A 19982-nucleotide genomic window follows, 5' to 3' on the forward strand; every position below is an offset into this window, starting at 1 on the left:
GCCGTTTGGAAAGGACAAGTTGAAGAAAAAAAAAACTTACTACCTACAATTAAAGTGTAACTACACCCTCTACTTTTTTCATAACTCCACCCACTGCCCAATTTTGAAAAATGCCAGAAGCTACAAGGGTTGGGGCGGGAAGTGTGAGGCGATCAGGTGAATGGGCAGGTCAGGATGCACAGGTAGAAATAATTGACAGGCAGCAGCCCAGCGGCCACTAGTAAGATTGAAAACGAGATTCACAAAAAACCTTTGCCACAGAGTGGTCTTTGAGACCCTCCAGAGTCCTCTGATAAGAACGAGGTGGTCCTGAACTGTATCCGTCTGGGCTCTGGAAAGCTGTGGAAACTCGTGGCAGGTTGTGACAGCTGCAGGTAGTTGCTGCTGCTACGGTTTGAGCTGCTGTCTGTTTCCAGATGAGGATCAGCAGGTAAAGAATAACGTCCGGTGTTACTTTTACTTTTAGACCCACAACATCCTACTTTTTAAAGAAATTTAAAAATTACTAATTTTATCAACAGTATTGGTGGTTTTCATCACAATTAAGTAAAACTATATTGTTTACAACTCAAAAAACACATTTTAGGGAATACTAACCCTCTACGTTTTAAAATGCAGACATGATTTTGAATATTTGAAACTGTCTCACCAGTATACTGTATCAATGTGTCCATGCAAGCTGCATATTTCGATTAAAAATCTAAGATTATACCCTTTCAATGGTGTGTTTATTAGGGTTTTTTGAAGTCCCTTATTTGGCAGAGAGAAAGTTAGCAATCCAGGACAAGAAGAAAATGAAATAATAATAATAATAATAAAAAGAGAGAAAGAGAAACAATTTTTTGACCAAGAATCATAGCGAAAAAGTCTAATAAAGAAAGCCTGGTTAGACCAGATTTGTGGCATGTTCAGGAAGGCTAGAAGCCAGCAGAAGAAGTGAATAAGGAGGTTGCCTGGATTACCTGACTGGAAAAGAGGGAAGGGGGGCGTGATAAGTGTTAGACACTGTGGTGGAAAAACCGAGCGGAAGTGTTTTAATTAAAGGGACAGGCTGAGGCGATAATAGTACACAATAACTGACACATCTGATGTGCCAATGATAGTGTTTCCGTCACAGCATGCTTGGGTTTTCCTTGCAACAGATATAGTAACCATGGATGCAAGTCTCAGGAAGGGAGGCATGTAAGACATGGAAAACTGGTTTAACACCTTAAAAACATAAAAAACATCATATCTGTCTATTTGTAATTATACAAAGAAGCCACATTAAAAGTATTAGTATAGCTTAATATAAATCCTGATCTTTTTATCCTTGGCCATCTGTCAAAGCTTAAATCTGCAATGAAAAAGAAGAAAATAGAAAAAAGGCCACAAACATCTCAGTATTTGTGTAAGAACAGACCATGAGAGCCAAAGTTAAGCTTCTCCCCTTTAAATGAGCTGAGTTTAAGTAACGCTGACATGCTAAAGGTAAAGTTAAACAGCACAGAAGAGCTGTGCACACATTTGTTTTGGTGTGGTTTGCAGTAGCTTCTGGCCAGAAACATTATGGGCTGTTGCAAAATGGGAACATATCTAAACCTGTAACTAAACAGTATTTCTTACTAGGGTGTGTGATAATTGTGTCAATTAGAAAAACAAAACAAACCAAAAGAAAATGAGCCAGATATATTGCCCTGCATTTGATAACTGCAAAAGAAAAAAAAATGTTTCACACTGATAACGTTGGTGTTTGATGGTTTAATGCAACTGTAATGACTGCAGGCATCAAATCAAAGCTGGAAATAAACCTGTCATGCTTCCTTTCTTACAAAGAAGCTGGATTTCATCAAGTGTGGAACGATAAGTTTCCATGATGCCTTTTTTGAATTAGCATAAGGTCTCGCTGACAAAACAAAAACAGCTGCAGCTACAGATATTTTATCACAAATGAATGAGGTAACAAAGCTTGTAATACACACAATAATATTGTTTAAAGAGTCGAACGTCTGATTAGTCATCAATCAAAAGAATTTTTCAGTTTAATTTCCTGTTTTATTCTTCATAGTCTTACATCTTAAATTTTTACTTATAGTCACGTGGCGTCTGAGCAAGGTTGGTTACAGTGGGTGTGTCTCAAACCGCGCACTTCTATACTTCGAACACTACATTTAAGTGCTTAGTGCGCTGACACAGAAATTTCAGTAAAATCTCAGTGCACTGAAAGTACCCGGATGCTGCCGTAAACTCGGCCAAAAATCTAGTACGAAACGATGGACACTACACGCACTAAACGGACGCCATCTTGCTGACGTAACGGAAGGGGAGGGACTTTCAACCAGTTTTTCAGAGCTGAATAATGGCAGCCACCGACTCAGCGGTACTGATGCAGGTGGAGGCTGTTTTCTACTGTTGTAAGTATGAAGTTATTTGATCGTAATTCTAATATAAACTGCAGCATGCTTCTTATCTCTTCTATCCCCGATGACAGTTATGGATCTGATCATTTGTTGGAGGCTGCAGTAGAGTTAGCAACGTAAATGTTAGCAGTTTTATAGCCGATTTCGTGGATGTAGATGGGCTATAAGTGTTAAAAATGATTAATGCTATAGGTTCCGTATGTTTATTCATGATTGTTGAACCTCCAGATGAAGCACTGCGGGGTCTCTGGCGTAAACGAAATGGTCCTTGATCTGAAAACTGATCTGGAAACACCGCTGGTTAGAGAACCGGCCCGTTTCCATTGTACCGCTGACTAAGCCGTAGCTGATTGTACATCACTTTAGATAAGCGTCTGCAAAGTACCCATATATATATATATATATATATATAATAATGTTTGCTTTAATATAACCTGCCATTGTGTGTTTACCGTAGGTCACTGTGAAATCAAACCCCCGAGCCAGCAGTGGCACTGAAGCATTTACCACCTGCAGGCTAGGACGCTGCTGTGGAGAAGAAGAGGCGGCAAGACAGAAATGTTTTAATAAAAATTTTAAATAAAATGTTTTCTGCATCCAAGTTTTAGCGTCTTCATTACTGCGTTTCATATTTTAAATGATGGTTTCTAGTAGAATCGGTTTCCTGTTGCAGACGTGAAGGTATCAGTGGAAACACCAATGAAAACACATGTATAATGTAACGTACTTTAATTCAGTGAAGATATCTTTGCATATTTAAAAGCTGTTTTATTAGTGTTTTAAATTGCACTTTATACTAACAGGTATGGGGGAGACATGCAAAGACACATGAACGTGTGCTGATGGTTTCTATTGTTATCTACTAAGATAGACTAATACAGTGGAGGCCACGTTTCTTTGTTTCACTAATGAGGCCTTTTAAATGGCGTTTAATAGCATAAAAGTATGATGACATGTAAACACGTATGTTAAAGTGATTTTGGATTTTATATTATTAAATTATATTAACGGAGCGGCGCTGCTAAGCTGGTACGTCACTACCGGTAAGTTCAAAACGTTAGTGCTCAATTTGGATCAGCACTTACCCACGATAGTGTCACTACAGAAGGTTGAGCTTAGTGCAAACTACACACTACCTTCCAGTGTACTCATGTAAGTGCGCGGTTTGAGACACATTCACTGTCAACGGCATGCTCCAGGCAGGTCCACGGACGCTTGACACGCACCTCTACCAGACCTGACATCCACCTCTGCTTGCAGCGCAGTTACATGAAGTGCTCCCTTGTGACTGGTCAGTTTGTGATTACATGTTTCCAGATTTCTGGAGCTTCGTACCGTACGCAGACAGCGCAAGTTTTACTGTTACTACAGCTTAATGTTGAATTTTGTGCTTGGGATAGCATAGATTGTTTGTGAGCAGAGAGAGTCATATCTACAGAAGACAACAATCAACGCACTTTTTGTCTGAGAGAATCAAAAAGGAACTCAGGTAAGGATGCTAAAGATGCTAAGCTAGTAGATAATCACAACAGGATCCCAGAAGAGCAAATTTTCACAAAATGAAATATCTCAAACCTGACTAATTTAATAGCAGTTTGAACAATGCTTTCTTTTGAAGTAACAAGCAAACTTCAACCAATCTGATGAAACAGTTTGAGGGAATGCTATATAAAAAGAACTTTATACCATGTCGCTGCTTCTAGCTAACCAGCATGCAGTGATGCTGGGTAGCTAGCTGACAGGTGGATGAGTTAATCAGGAGTTGTCAGACTACTTCAATAGTTCACTGCTTTGCATAACCATCATAAATAATGTCTGAGTTAGTCATCCACTAAAATCCATTTAAATTAAAAAAAATGTTGCTTTTTGTTTTTTTTTTTTTTAATTGATTAGCAGATTCCCTAAAAACATATTTATATCTAATCTTATATCTCAAGTTGTATTTGAATCCCCATGTTACATAATGTTTTTTTACATATTTTAAAACCTGCAAGGATTTGTGTTTTTGTTATTTACCATCTTTACAGTCTGATAGTTGGTAGGCTTACACTAACACAGTTCTGAGACACTTTTGAGATTCACTGCGCTGCACCATACATGTGTCGGCATGAACCAACATGTTCTTCACGTGAGAAAATAGTAAAGTAAAAATTAAAAGTGATGTGGAAAAAACGTATTCTTTGCTCAAACCACAATGAAATTTTGTAGGTTTGAGTTGTTTTAGATGGTGAAATTACTTTTATTGTCGCCCCATGGTAATTAACTGTTAGTTGTTTTTTTTTATTAAATAATTAGCTGTTAGCTGACAGGAGGAGTCTCACATTATGTTACAGATAAAAGTTATAAACGCTCAAACACTAACAGCTGTGAGTAAACAGAAGTGTACTGGGGAGCAAAGTAAGAAGAAAGAAGTGGAAAGTTTGAACAGGATAAGATTAACAGAATCAAAGATGTAAAGGAAGACTGAAAGACGGATATAAGAAAAAACCAAACAAACAAAACAGATTTGAAGTGTAATCCCTCTGCAGTGCAAACAGCCCTGAGGGAGGGTGATGGAATGAACAAGCTAAGACAGCACTCTCACTGAGCATCCAGGCAGCCAAATGTTTCCCCATGTCAGCTTGCCTCTCTCAATGCAGACAGAATAACCCCCACCCTTCTCCTTTTGCTCTTCACAACCCCTCTATCTTAGCCCTATTGCATTATGGCTCCCTTTCCTTTCATCAAAGACATAAAAGCATTAGACAAAGTGCAATAAAAAGAAAAACTCCCCCCACTTTGTGCTCAGATGATCTCTGACCTTTGGGTTCACTGTGACCAATCAGCGGAAAAACTGACAGCGTGTTTCATCTAAACAGGAGGAGAATAGAATAGAATAGAATAGAATAGAATAGAATAGAATAGAATAGAATAGAAATACTTTATTAATCCCTTTGGAGAGTCCTCAGGGAAATTTGGGTACCACCAATACAACACCAACAGTAAAGCAGGACAAGCACAAGACACAATATATACAAGTACAAAGCAAAATAGAGGCAACAAGGTGCAAGAAAAGCACAAATAGAATGCAATAAATAACAATAAGATAAGTTAAATAAAACAGTATAAACAAGCTTTGCACACAGTAGAGGTGGTAGATTCCCAGTTCACTATTGCACGTATAAGTTATTACAGCTGTTTGTATGGGTTATTGTGCATGTGTTGTATCAGGCGGACTGCACACCTCCCTCTCCCCCCTCCTTCTCCCCCTCCTGCCTAATGCAGAGTTGTACGAGAAGGCCTGATATGTAAAGGTAGCTGGCAAAGCCTCAGCCTAGGGATTTGATGGAGTGTCTTCTAGCTATTTCCTGTCCCGACCTTAAATTTGGCTGATAAATCGATATTCAGCATGGAGCAACAGTATAAATTACAGCTTGTAATAGGACTGTACACAACACAGACCAGTCAATCATTTTACAAATCCTTAATTATCATCTTCATCTTCATCCTTTGAGTTGTCTCAAACAAGATGTTGTACATCTGCACTACATTAAAGACTCTTTATGCCTTTTAGATATGGCTGTAAAGATGTTGAGAAAAGACAGCAATGAAATGTTTATGTCCAGGGATGAAACGAATGATGAATGAATGCATAAGGGTGGTGAAGAGGTTTTTTCCCCCTTGGTAGGGCAGCATGATACAAGTAGTTACAAAGTCAGACATGGATGAGGAGTGGAGGGCATCACAGCAGTCACATGGAGTTGTTTTTAGGATGTTATTTCAAATTCTAGAAACAAAATGATAATGTCAACATGCTGAGAATGAAAGTAACAAAATAACGTTGAAATATTGAGGAAAAAGTTTAAATATTATTTAAAGAAAAAAGTTGAAATCTTCAGACAACTCAAGTAAAAAAAATTAAGGGAATCTGCATATTGGCTGTAACCCTATAGGACAGATGTATTCAACTAAAATTTAAAGAGGTTCCGTTTAGAAAAAAATATTCTGGAGCAAATGTCCAAGAGATCATAATGATTGTCTCCACCTCATGTTGTTATGACACAGTGAAGCTTATGTCCATCCGCCTTTTTTTTTAAAGGGCTGCATGATGAGCCTCCAATACAAAACATGTACATACAAAGTCTACTTTGATTTAACTTCAGTTCCACTATGTGCTAACCATGTGTTGAACTTTAGTATTTCAACTTTATTTTGTCTAAATTCTATCTTATTCATTAAATTCCTGATATATTCTTTCAAATATGGTTTATCTCAAAGGTTTTATCTTTAAAAAAATGGGGTGACAAACTGGCACCTCATACTACTCTTTCTAATGTGTGGGATAATACTTACTAGTCAACTTTCCATTCAAATATTCTGAACTATTCCAATTTGGCATTATTAACCACTACAGGAGCAGATGGTGCTTTAAGAGGAAGGCAAACCTTAGATCAACCTTAGAAAAACGGCCTTTTCATGTCCTCTGTGGTTTGATGGACTTTAAAATCGAAGCTCTCATGTATGTCATGATTGTTAACAAAGATTGTTTCCATTTCATTCAATTTTCTAATTCCACCTATACTGAGTGAGATAACTGTTTTAAAGTGTTTTTTGTTAATTTAATTTCTAATGTTTTTACACTCGGTTCTTGATTATACATATTAATATACTTAATTAAAATACTGATGGTAATTTTATGTGAAAAAGTAGCATTTATCCAAAATAAAGCAAAATTTTTAGGGTCATGTAGAGCACTGTAAAACATGCATTATGCATATAAATAAGCCCACAACTAAGACCACAGTTTATTAAATTATTGTTATTATTTAATTTAATAGATTATTTTGGCTTCACACACCTCAGAGTAGCTAAGTCTGTATACACTTCTGTTGTATTAAAAGCTTAAAAGCAAGTGTGCAGTCTTAAATAACTTCATAGTAAGGGTATTTCCCAAATGGAAAACCAAGCTCAAGACGTCTTTCATCCCACCTGCACTGACAAATACAGACATATAGGATTTTATGGGGAAGCGCCAAAGCTTGCAAGCACCACTCAGGTAGCAAAGTCTTCACTGTGGCCGTGGGAGAGGAACAGCAGGGGTTTTTTTAAAGCCGCTATATGTGGTTTATAGGTTACTTAATGCACTTACAGACAAGGTATTTTATCCTTCCTCTGAGGAAGTTACAGAAAGAAAACTACAGTAAAACTAAAGGCAAGAAAGAAAAGGATTATTCCAGCTTTGAAAGCATAAAAAGAAATTGTAGTGCACAAAGTGGCATTACGGGGAATAAAAGGAAATGAGGAGATATAAGATGGAATAAGGAGGGATGAGATGGAAGAAGCAGACTCCTCCAGACAGCAAACCAAAACAGAGCAGCATGACCCAGCTACATCAAACATACTCTCTCTCTTTCTGTCTCAGTCAGCATGTTCCAGTCAGCTCTCTATTACATTTCAAAACAATGTCAGAACTTGGTCAAAAACATGACTAATCTCATACTGACAGAAGAGGAGGAGGGGGTGGGGGGTTGTGTGGGAGAGGGTCAACCAACCAACTACAAATCAAGCCCTGATCAGTCGCCTCACCCTGTGGAATGTTCTAGCCAAGCACCTGCAGGAAGCTGGGAGGGGACATGTCCTGCCAAGCTCTGGAGGAATCCAGAGGGAGAGGAAAGTAGCTTTACTTGCATCATTTGTTTATTAAAGCTGTAAAAACAGTGAAACATCAAGCTGTCTGTGTCAGTTTCTGTACAAGGCAATGTCTCTGCAATCTAGAGTCATGCAATGTCACATACACCAGTCAAAGGTGTGGACACAGGGCTTCGAAAGGACACGGGTGGATGCCTTCTAACTGGTATTGTACATAATCACAATAAAATGTATGGTGACACACTTTTATGCATATAGATATCTGTTTAAAGATATTGAACAAAGAAAGAAACAACTCAAGAAAATAACTAAATATGCTCAATATACAGACATTTTTTCACATAACTTAAATGGCTGTAAAGGTGGTTTTGGGGTCCTGCATGTATGAGCAGATTACAGGCAAATTTTTGTCTTCATTTGGGGACCAAAAATGTCAAATACAGTGTGTGCAGAATTATTAGGCAAATGAGTATTTTGATCACACCATCCTCTTTATGCATGTTGTTCTACTCCAACCGGTACAGGCTTGAAAGCCTACTACCAATTAAGCATATCAGGTGATGTGCATCTCTGTAATGAGAAGGGGTGTGGTCTAATGACATCAACACCCTATGTCAGGTGTGCATAATTATTAGGCAACTTCCATTCCTTTGGCAAAATGGGTCAGAAGAGAGATTTGACGGACTCTGAAAAGTAAAAAATAGTGAGATGTCTTGCAGAGGGATGCAGCACTCTTAAAATTGCCAAGCTTTTGAGGCGTGATCATCGAACAATCAAGTGTTTCATTCAAAATAGTCAACAGGGTCGCAAGAAGCGTGTTGAAAAAAACAAGGCGCAAAATAACTGCCCATGAACTGAGGAAAATCAAGCGTGAAGCTGCCAAGATGCCATTGGCCACCAGTTTTGCCATATTTCAGAGCTGCAACATCACTGGAGTGCCAAGAAGCACAAGGTGTGCAATACTCAGGGACATGGCCAAGGTAAGGAAGGCTGAAAAACGACCACCACTGAACAAGACACACAAGATAAAACGTCAAGACTGGGCCAAGAAATATCATAAGACTGATTTTTCTAAGGTTTTATGGACTGATGAAATGCGAGTGAGTCTTGATGGGCCAGATGGATGGGCCCGTGGCTGGATCAGTACAGGGCAGAGAGCTCCACTCCGACTCAGACGCCAGCAAGGTGGAGGTGGGATACTGGTATGGGCTGGTATCATCAAAGATGAGCTTGTGGGACCTTTTCGGGTTGAGGATGGAGTCAAGCTCAACTCCCAGTCCTACTGCCAGTTTCTGGAAGACACCTTCTTCAAGCAGTGGTACAGGAAGAAGTCAGCATCGTTCAAGAAAAACATGATTTTCATGCAGGACAATGCTCCATCACACGCATCCAAGTACTCCACTGCGTGGCTGGCCAGAAAAGGCCTAAAAGAAGAAAAAATAATGACATGGCCTCCTTGTTCACCTGATCTTAACCCCATAGAGAACCTGTGGTCCCTCATCAAATGTGAGATCTACAGGGAGGGAAAACAGTCCACCTCTCTGAACAGGGTCTGGGAGGCTGTGGTTGCTGCTGCACGCAATGTTGATCGTCAACAGATCAAGACACTGACAGAATCTATGGATGGCAGGCTTTTGAGTGTCCTCGCAAATAAAGGTGGTTATATTAGTCACTGATTTGTTTTTGTTTTGTTTTTGAATGCCAGAAATGTATATTTGTAAATTTTGAGTTGTTATATTGGTTTCCTTGGTGAAAATAAATAAGTGAAATGGGTATATATTTGGTTTTTGTTAAGTTGCCTAATAATTATGCACAGTAATAGTCACCTGCACACACAGATATCCTCCTAAGATACTAAAACTAAAAAAAGCCCCACTCCAACTTCCAAAAATATTCAGCTTTGATATTTATGAGTCTTTTGTGTTCATTGCGAACATAGTTGTTGTTCTATAATAAAATTAATCCTCAAAAATACAACTTGCCTAATAATTCTGCACACCCTGTAGTTGTAGGTCATGAATATATCAGTCATCGTCTTTGCATGATTTTCTTAGCACTAAATTTCAGGCATTTTTATTTTGGATTTACTTTTGTTACAATGAATGCTCAATTTCAGAAAGTTTGGGGAATATTGGCTAAGATAAAAAACTTTTTTTTCTTTAAATGTAAACAATATTTTTCTAGTTGTTTAGTACATGGGGATTCAAATACAACTTGAGATATAAGATTAGACATAAATATGTTTTTAGGGCATCTGCTAATTAATTTAAAACAAAAAAAGAAAACAAAAAGCAACATTTTTTTATTTAAATGGATTTTAGTGGATGACTGAATCAAATAATAGACACAGGCATTAATATTGTAAACTCAAGCTCTAGCAATGTCTGGAAAAATGGATTTCAATACATTTGAATTCAGGACAATTAAGAACTTCCGCCCTGGCTTACCGTCAGATATTAATGCCTATTAGTGAAGAGTGTGGACGAAAACATTTAAAAAGTTAAAAGTACTGTAACATGTTGTAGACTCTAAATCAGAGAACAGCTGGAGCTGCTAGTTAAAGTACTTAAAATGGCACTTTAACTTTAGGTCCGTTTGTTTTGGGCCAGGGATATTTTTGATTTCTTTTTCTACAATTTTGAATTGAAATGCAATTAAATACATTTTCCCAGAGATTTCTAGAGCTTGAGTTTATAATAATAATGTCTATTATTTGATTCAGTTGTCCTCTAAAATCCATTCAAATAAAGAAAATGTTGTTTTTTGGGGCAAAAATTGTTATTTATATATATATATATATATACATAATTTAAAAAATGTACCTAATTAATTACAATTTTAGTTATTTTATGGCCCAATAGAGATCAAATGGTGCCGTTTATGGCTTCTGAATTAAAACAGCTGGTTTGGAGGGTACTGGGCTGAAAAATTATTCTACAGTGGCCACAATGTTGGAAAAAAAAATAGAAAAACACTGCTTTAAGGTAATAAATGGCACAGAATTAGGACTATACAATACACAGGAATAATTCCGATTTGTTACCAGATTAGCATCTACGAATACATCCAGCTGCATCAAATCCAAAGTAAAGAGCTCAGTGAGGATTATTTCTGGATTGTCCTTGCATCATTGAATTTAGCCAACATTTGGCTTCCTCCTCCTTCCCATCATGATGACTTCCTCTCCTCACCATTCTTCCTCACCTGTGTGTGATGTTTTTCCTGCACCAACAGCTGTGTTAGGCCCTATAACCCCAACAGAATGCTTTACAGATGATGTGTCTGTGTTCGCTTAAACATTTTGCTTAAGAAAAAGGGCTTTCCGGTTATCGTACAGATCTTACTGCTAGTCAAGCTAGTTAGGCTAAAACAGAATATAGTAAACTGGCCAAAAAGTAAGTAAATGTTATGGTTTGCTATAACAATTATGCTGCAAACACTGTGTTTGTTCATTTTCAGTGCCTTGAAAAAGCATTCATGCCCCGTGAACTTTTTCACATTTTGTGACCTCACAATCACAAACTTGAATATATTTTGTTGAGATTTTATGTGACAGACCAACACAAAGTAGCACAGGATTGTGAAGTGGAATGAAAATGATGTATAGTTTTCAAAAATTTAAACGAATATAAATCTGAAAAATGTGATGTGCATTTGTATTCAACCACTTGTATTCAAATATCCCTGAATACAAGGCTGTGAAATCAACTGCCTTCAGAGGTCACCTAATTAGTTAATTGAGTCCACCTGAGTGTAATTTACCCACAGTATAAATACACCTGTTCAGTAAAGGCCTTGGTGGTTTGTTAGAGAATAACAGCATCGTGAAGATGAAGGAACTCACCAGACAGATCAGTTTTTTGGAGAAGTTTAAAGCAGGGTTAGGTTATAAAAAAATATCCCAAGTTTTGAACATCTCAAGAAGCACAGATTGATCCATCATTCAAAAATAGAAAACGTATGGCACAACTGCAAACCTACCAAGACATGGACATCCACCTAAACTGACAGAGCAAGCAAGGAGAGCACTGTTCTGGTAAATACAGACCATTACCATTTAAGATGCCCATGGTCACTCTGGAGGAGCTGCAGAAATCCACAGCTTAGATGGGAGAACATGTCCACAGGACAACTATAAGTTGTGCACTCCACAAATCTGGCCTTTATGGAAGAGTGGCCAGAAGAAAACCATTGTTGAAAGAAAGGCATACGAGTTCTTGTTTGCAGTTTGCCACAAGCCATGAAGGGGACACTCCAAACATGTGGAAGAAGGTGCTTTGGTCAGATGAGACCAAAATTGAACTTTCTGGCCTAAGCGCAAAGTACAATGTGTGGCGGAAACACACCATCCCCACTGTGAAACATGGTGGTGGCAGCATCATGCTGTGGGGATTCTTTTCTTCAGCAGGGAAAGGGCAGCTGGTCATAGTTGATGGGAAATGGATGTGGCTAAATACAGGGCAATCCTAGAAGACAACCTGTAGAAGGCTGCAAAAAGACTTGAGACTGTGAAGGAGATTAGTCTTCCAGCAAGACAATGACCCTAAACACAAAACCCGAGCTACGACGGAATGGTTTAGATCTAAGAATATCCATGTGTTAGGATGGCCAAGTCAAAGTCCAGACCTAAAACCCATTGAGCATCTGTGGCAAGACTTGAAAATTGCTGTTCACAGATGCTCTTCATCCAATCTGCCTGAGCTTGAGCTATTTTGCAAAGAAAAATGGGCAAAAAATGGGCAATGCAGGGGCAGTATCAAGATGTGCAAAGCTGCTGGAAACATACCCCAAAAGACTTGCAGCTGTAATTGCAGCAAAAGTGGCTCCACAAAGTAGTGACGCAGGGGAGCTGAATGCAAATGCACACCATATTTTTCTGATTTTTATTTGCTTAAAATTTAAAACTATGTATCATTTCAGTTCCACTTTACAAACAGAATAGTTGTCAGGTGGTAGGTGTATATTTCAGCAATGCAGGGGCAGATCTAGAAAAGTTTTGATGGGGGGCCAGGCAGGGGCACTGACCAGGTGTCATACCCTCACCAGGTTCAACCCTACTCCATAGCAATTTCTCCTCAGATTGCTGATACTCCACACCTGCTGCAGCCAGTCACTCTCCGGACTCATTCACTGTCTCCAATCTCATCACCCGTCCTTATATTCTCCAACACCACCCACTTTCCCTGTCAGACCTTAACCTATGCACCTACATGGACTAATCCTCTTCCCCAGCCTGGCTCCAGGTTTCCTGCTCATCTGCCAACTCCACCGTTTTCTTCCCAGACGTAAGACCATTCTTCCTATCTCTGGTACCAAATGAGACATATTTTAAAGGTCTGAATTTTACTAAATATTGAACCATAATGATCATCTAATGTAAAAAAGTGAAGAAAATTTTGTAAAACAGCCAATGATCTATTTTATCAACATGTGTTTAGTTTGGGTGATGCTGCTGTAGGAAGTGCATTTTATTTGCTGATGATACAACATTGTTTTGTAGCGGAGACGTCTTAAAACAGCTTCTGGAAAAAAAATTATTTGCAAAACGTACAACAAATAGTTAAAATAATTTAAAATAATCATGAAATTGACATAGTTACAGAAATGAGGTTTTTAGGGATTATTCTAGACCTTAATCTAAACTGGAAATCGCGCATAAATTATGTCAATCTATTGCAACTCTGTACGAAGTAATGGACCATCTGTGTCAGAAATGACTTTTTATTTGATAGAACTCATTGATTGTTCCATATATGACCTATTGTGTAGGGATGTGGAAAAACACTTCAGTTTTCTTACTGCAAAAGAAGGCCTCATGTATAATTTGTAAAGAAAATGTATTGTGAACCAACAAATCCACTATTACACACACTGAAATTTAGAGAGCTAGAAGATTATGGCACAATTCAAATTATGTATAAAGTTAATAATCAATTGTCATTCTGTATCCAGAGGCTGTTTAAAAAGAGGGAGAAATGTTATGAACTTAGAGGAAATTAAATATTTAGCAAACTCAAGGTACGGACAAATATTAAGATTCATTGTGTATCTCTCACTGGTGTCAAACTGGAACAGTTGTTCTGATGACTTAAAAATGAGTTTTACTTTGAAATAATTTCAAATGAAGTACATAAATGATGAAGTAATATTTTTACACCTTGCTCTTACTATCAGTTGTGGTGATGTAAATCTTTTATCCAATGTTAATTCTGTTGGTAATGGTAATTTGGTGACATTGTTTTGGTAATGGGTTGGCATTTCATAAGCTACTAGCGTTTGCCTACACCTTTTTGGTTTTCTTTCATCTTCTTTCTGTAATTTCTTTTGCTTTATTTACTTTCACAATACTTAAAAAAATAAATATATTTAACATGTTTGTGATTTACTTTATTCATCAAGTTCTTGGCCATGTTTAATGGAAATATGTAACATTTTTAATCTTCTGGGGTAGAATTGACTTTTTTGTTTACTACTTTTGTTTTTACTTTTTTTTCTTCTTTTTTTTCCATTTTGACAAAACATTAAACCTAAGAAGAAAAAAATTAGCTAACAACAAAATTAAAAACTATTTACATCAAAATGCAGCAACATCTAAGGCTGTTTTTGTACAGCTATATACAAACAGTCATAACTATAACATGCTGCATACATTCTTTGTTACCCTTAAAAAAAAAAAACAGTTTCTCCACAAAAACAAGACAAGGAAAAACATTTCAGGTTGGACATTTCCAGGGTGTGTTAAACCTCCAGTCCAGCAGGAGGCAGCACTCCAAACTGACTTTGGTCACTCCCACAACTTCCCCTCTTCCAACCAAATATGTCATGTTGTCATATATTTTTTTGATTGGTTGAAGCCGTTGCTTTTTCCACCATTAGAACATGGTTGCTAGTTTTTATTTACTTTTTTTTCTTGCTTGTTAGTACTTTCCTTAGAATCACCTACTTTTTTACAGCTTCTTCCTGCACCAAATGCACGGTAATGTGCAAAGGAAAAGGAACATGGCCTCACGGTTTGAAGTCTGCACTGTCGACTAAGGCTGGAATGGAGTGTTGCTGCATCTTAAATCGGATTTGCAAGCTGGACACAACAGTGCGTCCATTGACCCCAGAGGCTTAAACCATAAATGACAGAAAATATGGGAAAGCATAGACCACTCATTATTACTTGGTTTATTCATTCAAAGAGACATTTTAAGAGCACATACAGTATCAAGATGAATGAGCACTTCTAACTACCAGTGTGGTTATGGTTCAAGATACACCTGCACCTTAACCACTTTATCTTATGTTTGTCACAAGGTGATTGCTCTGTCATCTGGAACATTTTGGATTCTCAGTGCAAGATAAACACGAGTGTATGTATGTGCTTATCTCCTAACTGTGATACACTGATAAAGATGTTTCCTCTACCCAAAGCTCACAGCAGCTCTGAATGAGGCCTTACATTTTCACTTATGCCAAAAATATGAACTTTGTTCTGGACCACAGTGCTGTTATCAAAGACCACCCATCGAATGCATTTGTCAGTGATTCACACAGCCATCCATCCAATCGGTTCGCTGATCACACACACACTCACACATGCAACACAAAACAACAGAGGTGGGAGGAGGGAGGTGGGTGGAGGAGTCAATTCAAAGTCAGCGCAGCTCCACCAGCTCGTTTCTATTGAGACACAGGAAGCTTTCTGCCACTGAGGTGCTTTAATGTTAATTAGTGGCATCCTCACTTGTATTTCCTGTTTATTGGCTAGCAAATGAAAGCAAGGATGTTTCACAAAACGATGTGTAACTATCAAGCCTGAATTGATTTATCAGCTAAATAAATCTTTTGATAACCTTACCTCAATTTAGACTTTTGCCTTAAGTTACCTACACAATGCTTAGATATTATGGCTTAAGAGTGAATAGTCAATGTCCCTCTCAAATTAAAGACCAATAACTGTAGTTTTCACAAGTCACACCTGTAAGTTACAGTGCATAAGCAATGCCAAAACATGGGTGTGAAAAACAGCTCTCATGTAGAAGTTAATGATTAAAGTCAAGGCCCTATGTTCTTTTCTTTTTCTTTAAAGCAAGATCAGCAAACATATGGACTATGGATTCAATATAGAACATACAGCTCAATGACCACTTTGCTATGTTTTAGGTCGTCTTTGCGTCTGTGAAGCCTCCGGTAAACGGCATGCAGCAGCTTCATTCAGTACAATAAGATTCAGTTATACTATCAATCTGAATAATTTTAGGTTATTTCTATAAGCTAATCAATAAGTCATCATAGAGGTAAATGAACCCCCCAAATGGCTTTTAATAATGCTTTATTCATTTTCTGCTATATGCGCTGTTAGAGAGAAGATGTGAGTCCTACTTCTCATCATGATTTGCTTCCTATACTTCAAACACAGGAAGGTCCCTATGTGTAATATAGAGCAGGCAAATGAGAAGGTAAAAAAATGAATTGTGAGATAATGAAAAAATAATGAAATGCTGCAATGATGATGTCTCACACTAATGTAGAGAGCACCTAAACAACGAGGCGGGTGGATAAACACATTTCAACAAACTGCTAATATGTGATGCATGCATTTACCTTAAAGCTCTTTTTTAAATCTTTTTATGACAGTTTTAGAAGCAAACATGATAGAAATCATAGTAAATAGTTGCAGAATTTTTTATAACTTCAACTTTTTGTTTTTCATTGCCCATTCCAGTCCTGGAAGGCAACAGCGTCCCTTCTCCAGCAAACTTAAATCAAATTAAACGGATCACACCAACAGATTGTTGTGAAGTTCTGCTCATGTCTGGTAATGACCCATTCCATCTGAATCAGATGTGTTAAATATGAGAAACATCTGAAACCTGCAGGACAGTGGCCCCTAAGCATCGGTTATCTGACAACTTGACACTCCCTGTCAGGGTAGCACACGGAAAATAATCATCCATTTATTTATAAAACGCTTTAACACCAGCCAAAGCTGAACAAAGTGCTGAACAACCAGGATTAGTAAAGTAAAAGCATAAAAACAACAATAACATAAAACAATTTCAATTAATAAAATATAATAAAATATAATAAAAGTAGTAAAATATAAAAACATCTGTCATTTTATCCTATTTATACAGTATACCTGTAAGGTAAGTTGTGTGTACAGCGGCATGGAGTAGTAGATATATCTAAAGTTTGTATAAATGAAAACATGTCAAATTTCTTCATCAGACATTATACTATATCATTCTGCTCACAGAAAGGTTTCGCTTAAGTTGCTGTCTTGTCTAAGGGGTGGAAATATTACAGGAAAAATATATAGATATTTAATGTAAAACTATTTAAAATAGTATTCTGAAAAGTCCTGTGTATATACATTCACCCATAAGTGGAAAAAAGCTAACTTTATTTTGCATATCAATTTAGTACAAGTAAGCAAATTTGTGTTTGGTCTATTTTTCCACTTTAATGATACCAACTGGTGCTGTGTTATACATAATTGGAAAGCCTAGTTACTTACCTTTACAACAAGGTATAACATGTAAGGACGGTGTCTTTGTGGAAAGTTCAACACCGCTAAACATGGTGGTAATGAACCAAAAATGTGCCAAAATCCCCTGCAATATTTTCCTGTTGGTATTCACTCTTGTTCTGAGATTTAAGTCCTGCCAGATGTGTACCAGTCATGGATGTATGACTGGGACATAACTGGCACCTAATTAATAATTAATTAATAGGCAGACACATCAAAATCAATCAATCTGCATGTTGGCTCATTTCACAGTAGTAGATTCTTTACAAGTTTTTTACTTCGTTCATATACTGTATAATATAACACCAGCTGGTACTATAAAAAGAGAGAAATAATCAACTAAACACAAATTTCTTTTACTTTTTGTGCCAAGTTTTTTGCACACTCAGTTAATAAAGAAAACACAGGCAGTAAAACAGTGTACAGGATGCACCTAATGACCAAACCGCTTCCCGCAGTATGATGTGGTTGGATAAGTTCGGCACATGCGCAGTTTTGTGATTTTCTGTCCTACTCATGTCCATTAACCCAGCATGTGCCATGTGGTCAGTATACCACAACTGGCCTGTTGTTTTGCATTAGGAAGCGTTCAGGAAACATGATGCAAACCTGTTTCCATTAGCAAGTGTTTTTACCTTAAACAACCAAAAAAGTGGAAAAATAATCAATTTTTTTTAAATAATCTGGTTTTCTTGCATGACAATCCTAGATGTGAGCATTTTTGTACACCTAAGCCAGTTTTAGGTTATTCAAAACATGAACTTCCTCAGATTTGCTAAGCAAAAACGAGGCATGTCTATGTCTTGTTTTTGGAGCCTTTATAATTTCTGAAACACAACAGCAAATTCTTACTTTTCACTGCACTAAAGGGGGAGTTTTCAGATTTATGTTTTTCTTTGGACACTTTGAAGTGAGGTCTGAAGAAAAACAATCTTTCACTCAGACTGCAGAGGTGAACCTGAACAGCTAAAAAAAAAAAAAAGTGCGGCTTGGAAAGGCATGACGCGGTCTAATAATCTCCTCATCTTAAATATTCATCAGCAGGGCGGGGTTTGAATTGCAAATAACTGTGAGCGGGCCCAGTCAAATATCCCCCGCTTCCTCGTCCCCTCAGGCTATTTTAAATACAAACTAAGTCCAGCGCGCATGTAGTAGAGAATCTGCAACCATGATCATATGTAGATGCAATTTATCGTAAAACAGTCCAAAATACCGCTAACTTTAGTGTTTATTTCAGGTTTTGCAAAAGATGCTGTTAAGTCAACCCTTCCACAATGAGAACTCGTACATCAGCTCACACACCCTGAGAGCCACATTGAACTGTTGCTTCTAAGAAAGGTTTGGGACACATGGAATCCTCATTTGGCCACAAATAACTCAGCTACTCTTTCATACATGAGCAACGTCTCATTTAAACTAGTTGCCTCGAGCAAAAAACAAACAAACAAACAAACAAAAAAAAACATGTTTATATTATCTTTCATGTGTTGCATCGGTGATAAATAAACCAAGTGGTGAACCACCTGCAGGAAAGGAATAGTAAACAAATATGACTCACTGCGTGCGTAAGTCTGGTCAAGGCAAGGGCGACTGCAACTGCTACAAACCTGCCAGATAAGCATACAGTTTAGTTAGTATGTTTTTTTTGTTTTGTTTTTTGCTTTCAGCTACAACTTTTTAGCAGGTAGAGCTGAGCTGGAGCTGCGCAACCCGCGCCAACCCGCAACGCCGAAAACTAAAATAGGAAAGTGATGGTTAAAAAAAACAGCAAAAGTACTTACGGGAACTCCATTTTTATCCAACTGGTGGAGGGGGACGAACCGCAGGTCGATTCTAGAAGATCCCCTCGTCTTCACCAGCACCAGCAAGGTACGCTCACCGAACTCCTGTCAATCTGCCCGGAGAAAGACACGTAAAGTAGTTCCACCGCTAAAATGCAAGACAGACTTCCTTCAGCTTTAGGCATTTACACACAACGAGCACTGAAACCTTTTATAACTCCTGCTTCCTTTCATTAAAAAAGGGAACTCATCCAACTCACCAAAGCCACCGCGGTGCCGTCGTTGCTGCGCTCGAGTTTCTGCGTCTCAACCCAGCAGCGCTCCCCAGCCAGCGGAGGAGGAGCCAGCACATGTCATTCATACCTCCAGACCCTGGTGGCTGCGCCGGGCTTTTTTTATCCGCAGTTTCTCAAACTGTCTGGGCCAGAAAAGTCTAACACTCCACTCCAAGTTTTATTCGAGAAATAGTAGAAAAAGTCACAAAGAAAGAAGAATATTTTTGTCTTTGTTCAACTTTGAATGAGAAAACACAGTGTTGTTTGTGTGTGTTAAAGTATTTTAATTAATCTTTTTATAAATCATCATGATTCAGTATGAATTATAAAACATCTCTGATAGAATCCTTAAGCTGCACACCGGGCAGATACCTGAGGCCTT

At 37.9% G+C, this 19982-nt stretch overlaps 1 protein-coding gene across 7 annotated transcripts in view; it reads right to left on the reverse strand.

The window, feature by feature from the left end:
- Positions 1–19705, reverse strand: part of col4a6 (collagen, type IV, alpha 6) — a 202156-nt gene extending 182451 nt beyond the window's left edge. For 6 of the 7 annotated variants that reach the window (XR_006010578.1, XM_041986707.1, XM_041986706.1 and 3 more), the window contains exons 1-3: positions 19586–19705; positions 19326–19438; positions 19103–19151 (exon numbers count right to left, since the gene is read on the reverse strand). Coding sequence is in view for 6 of the 7 variants with exons in the window: in XM_041986707.1 (XP_041842641.1) it covers positions 19103–19151; positions 19326–19336 (60 nt within the window). In the remaining variant the exon portion in view is untranslated. Of the gene's footprint in view, positions 1–19102; positions 19152–19325; positions 19474–19585 lie in introns of all 7 variants that reach the window. The other variant, XM_041986703.1, reaches the window with a different exon arrangement.
- Between the last annotated feature and the right edge of the window lie 277 nt (positions 19706–19982).

Source organism: Melanotaenia boesemani, chromosome 5 (assembly GCF_017639745.1).
Source record: "Melanotaenia boesemani isolate fMelBoe1 chromosome 5, fMelBoe1.pri, whole genome shotgun sequence".
NCBI classification, from domain to species: Eukaryota; Metazoa; Chordata; class Actinopteri; order Atheriniformes; family Melanotaeniidae; genus Melanotaenia; species Melanotaenia boesemani.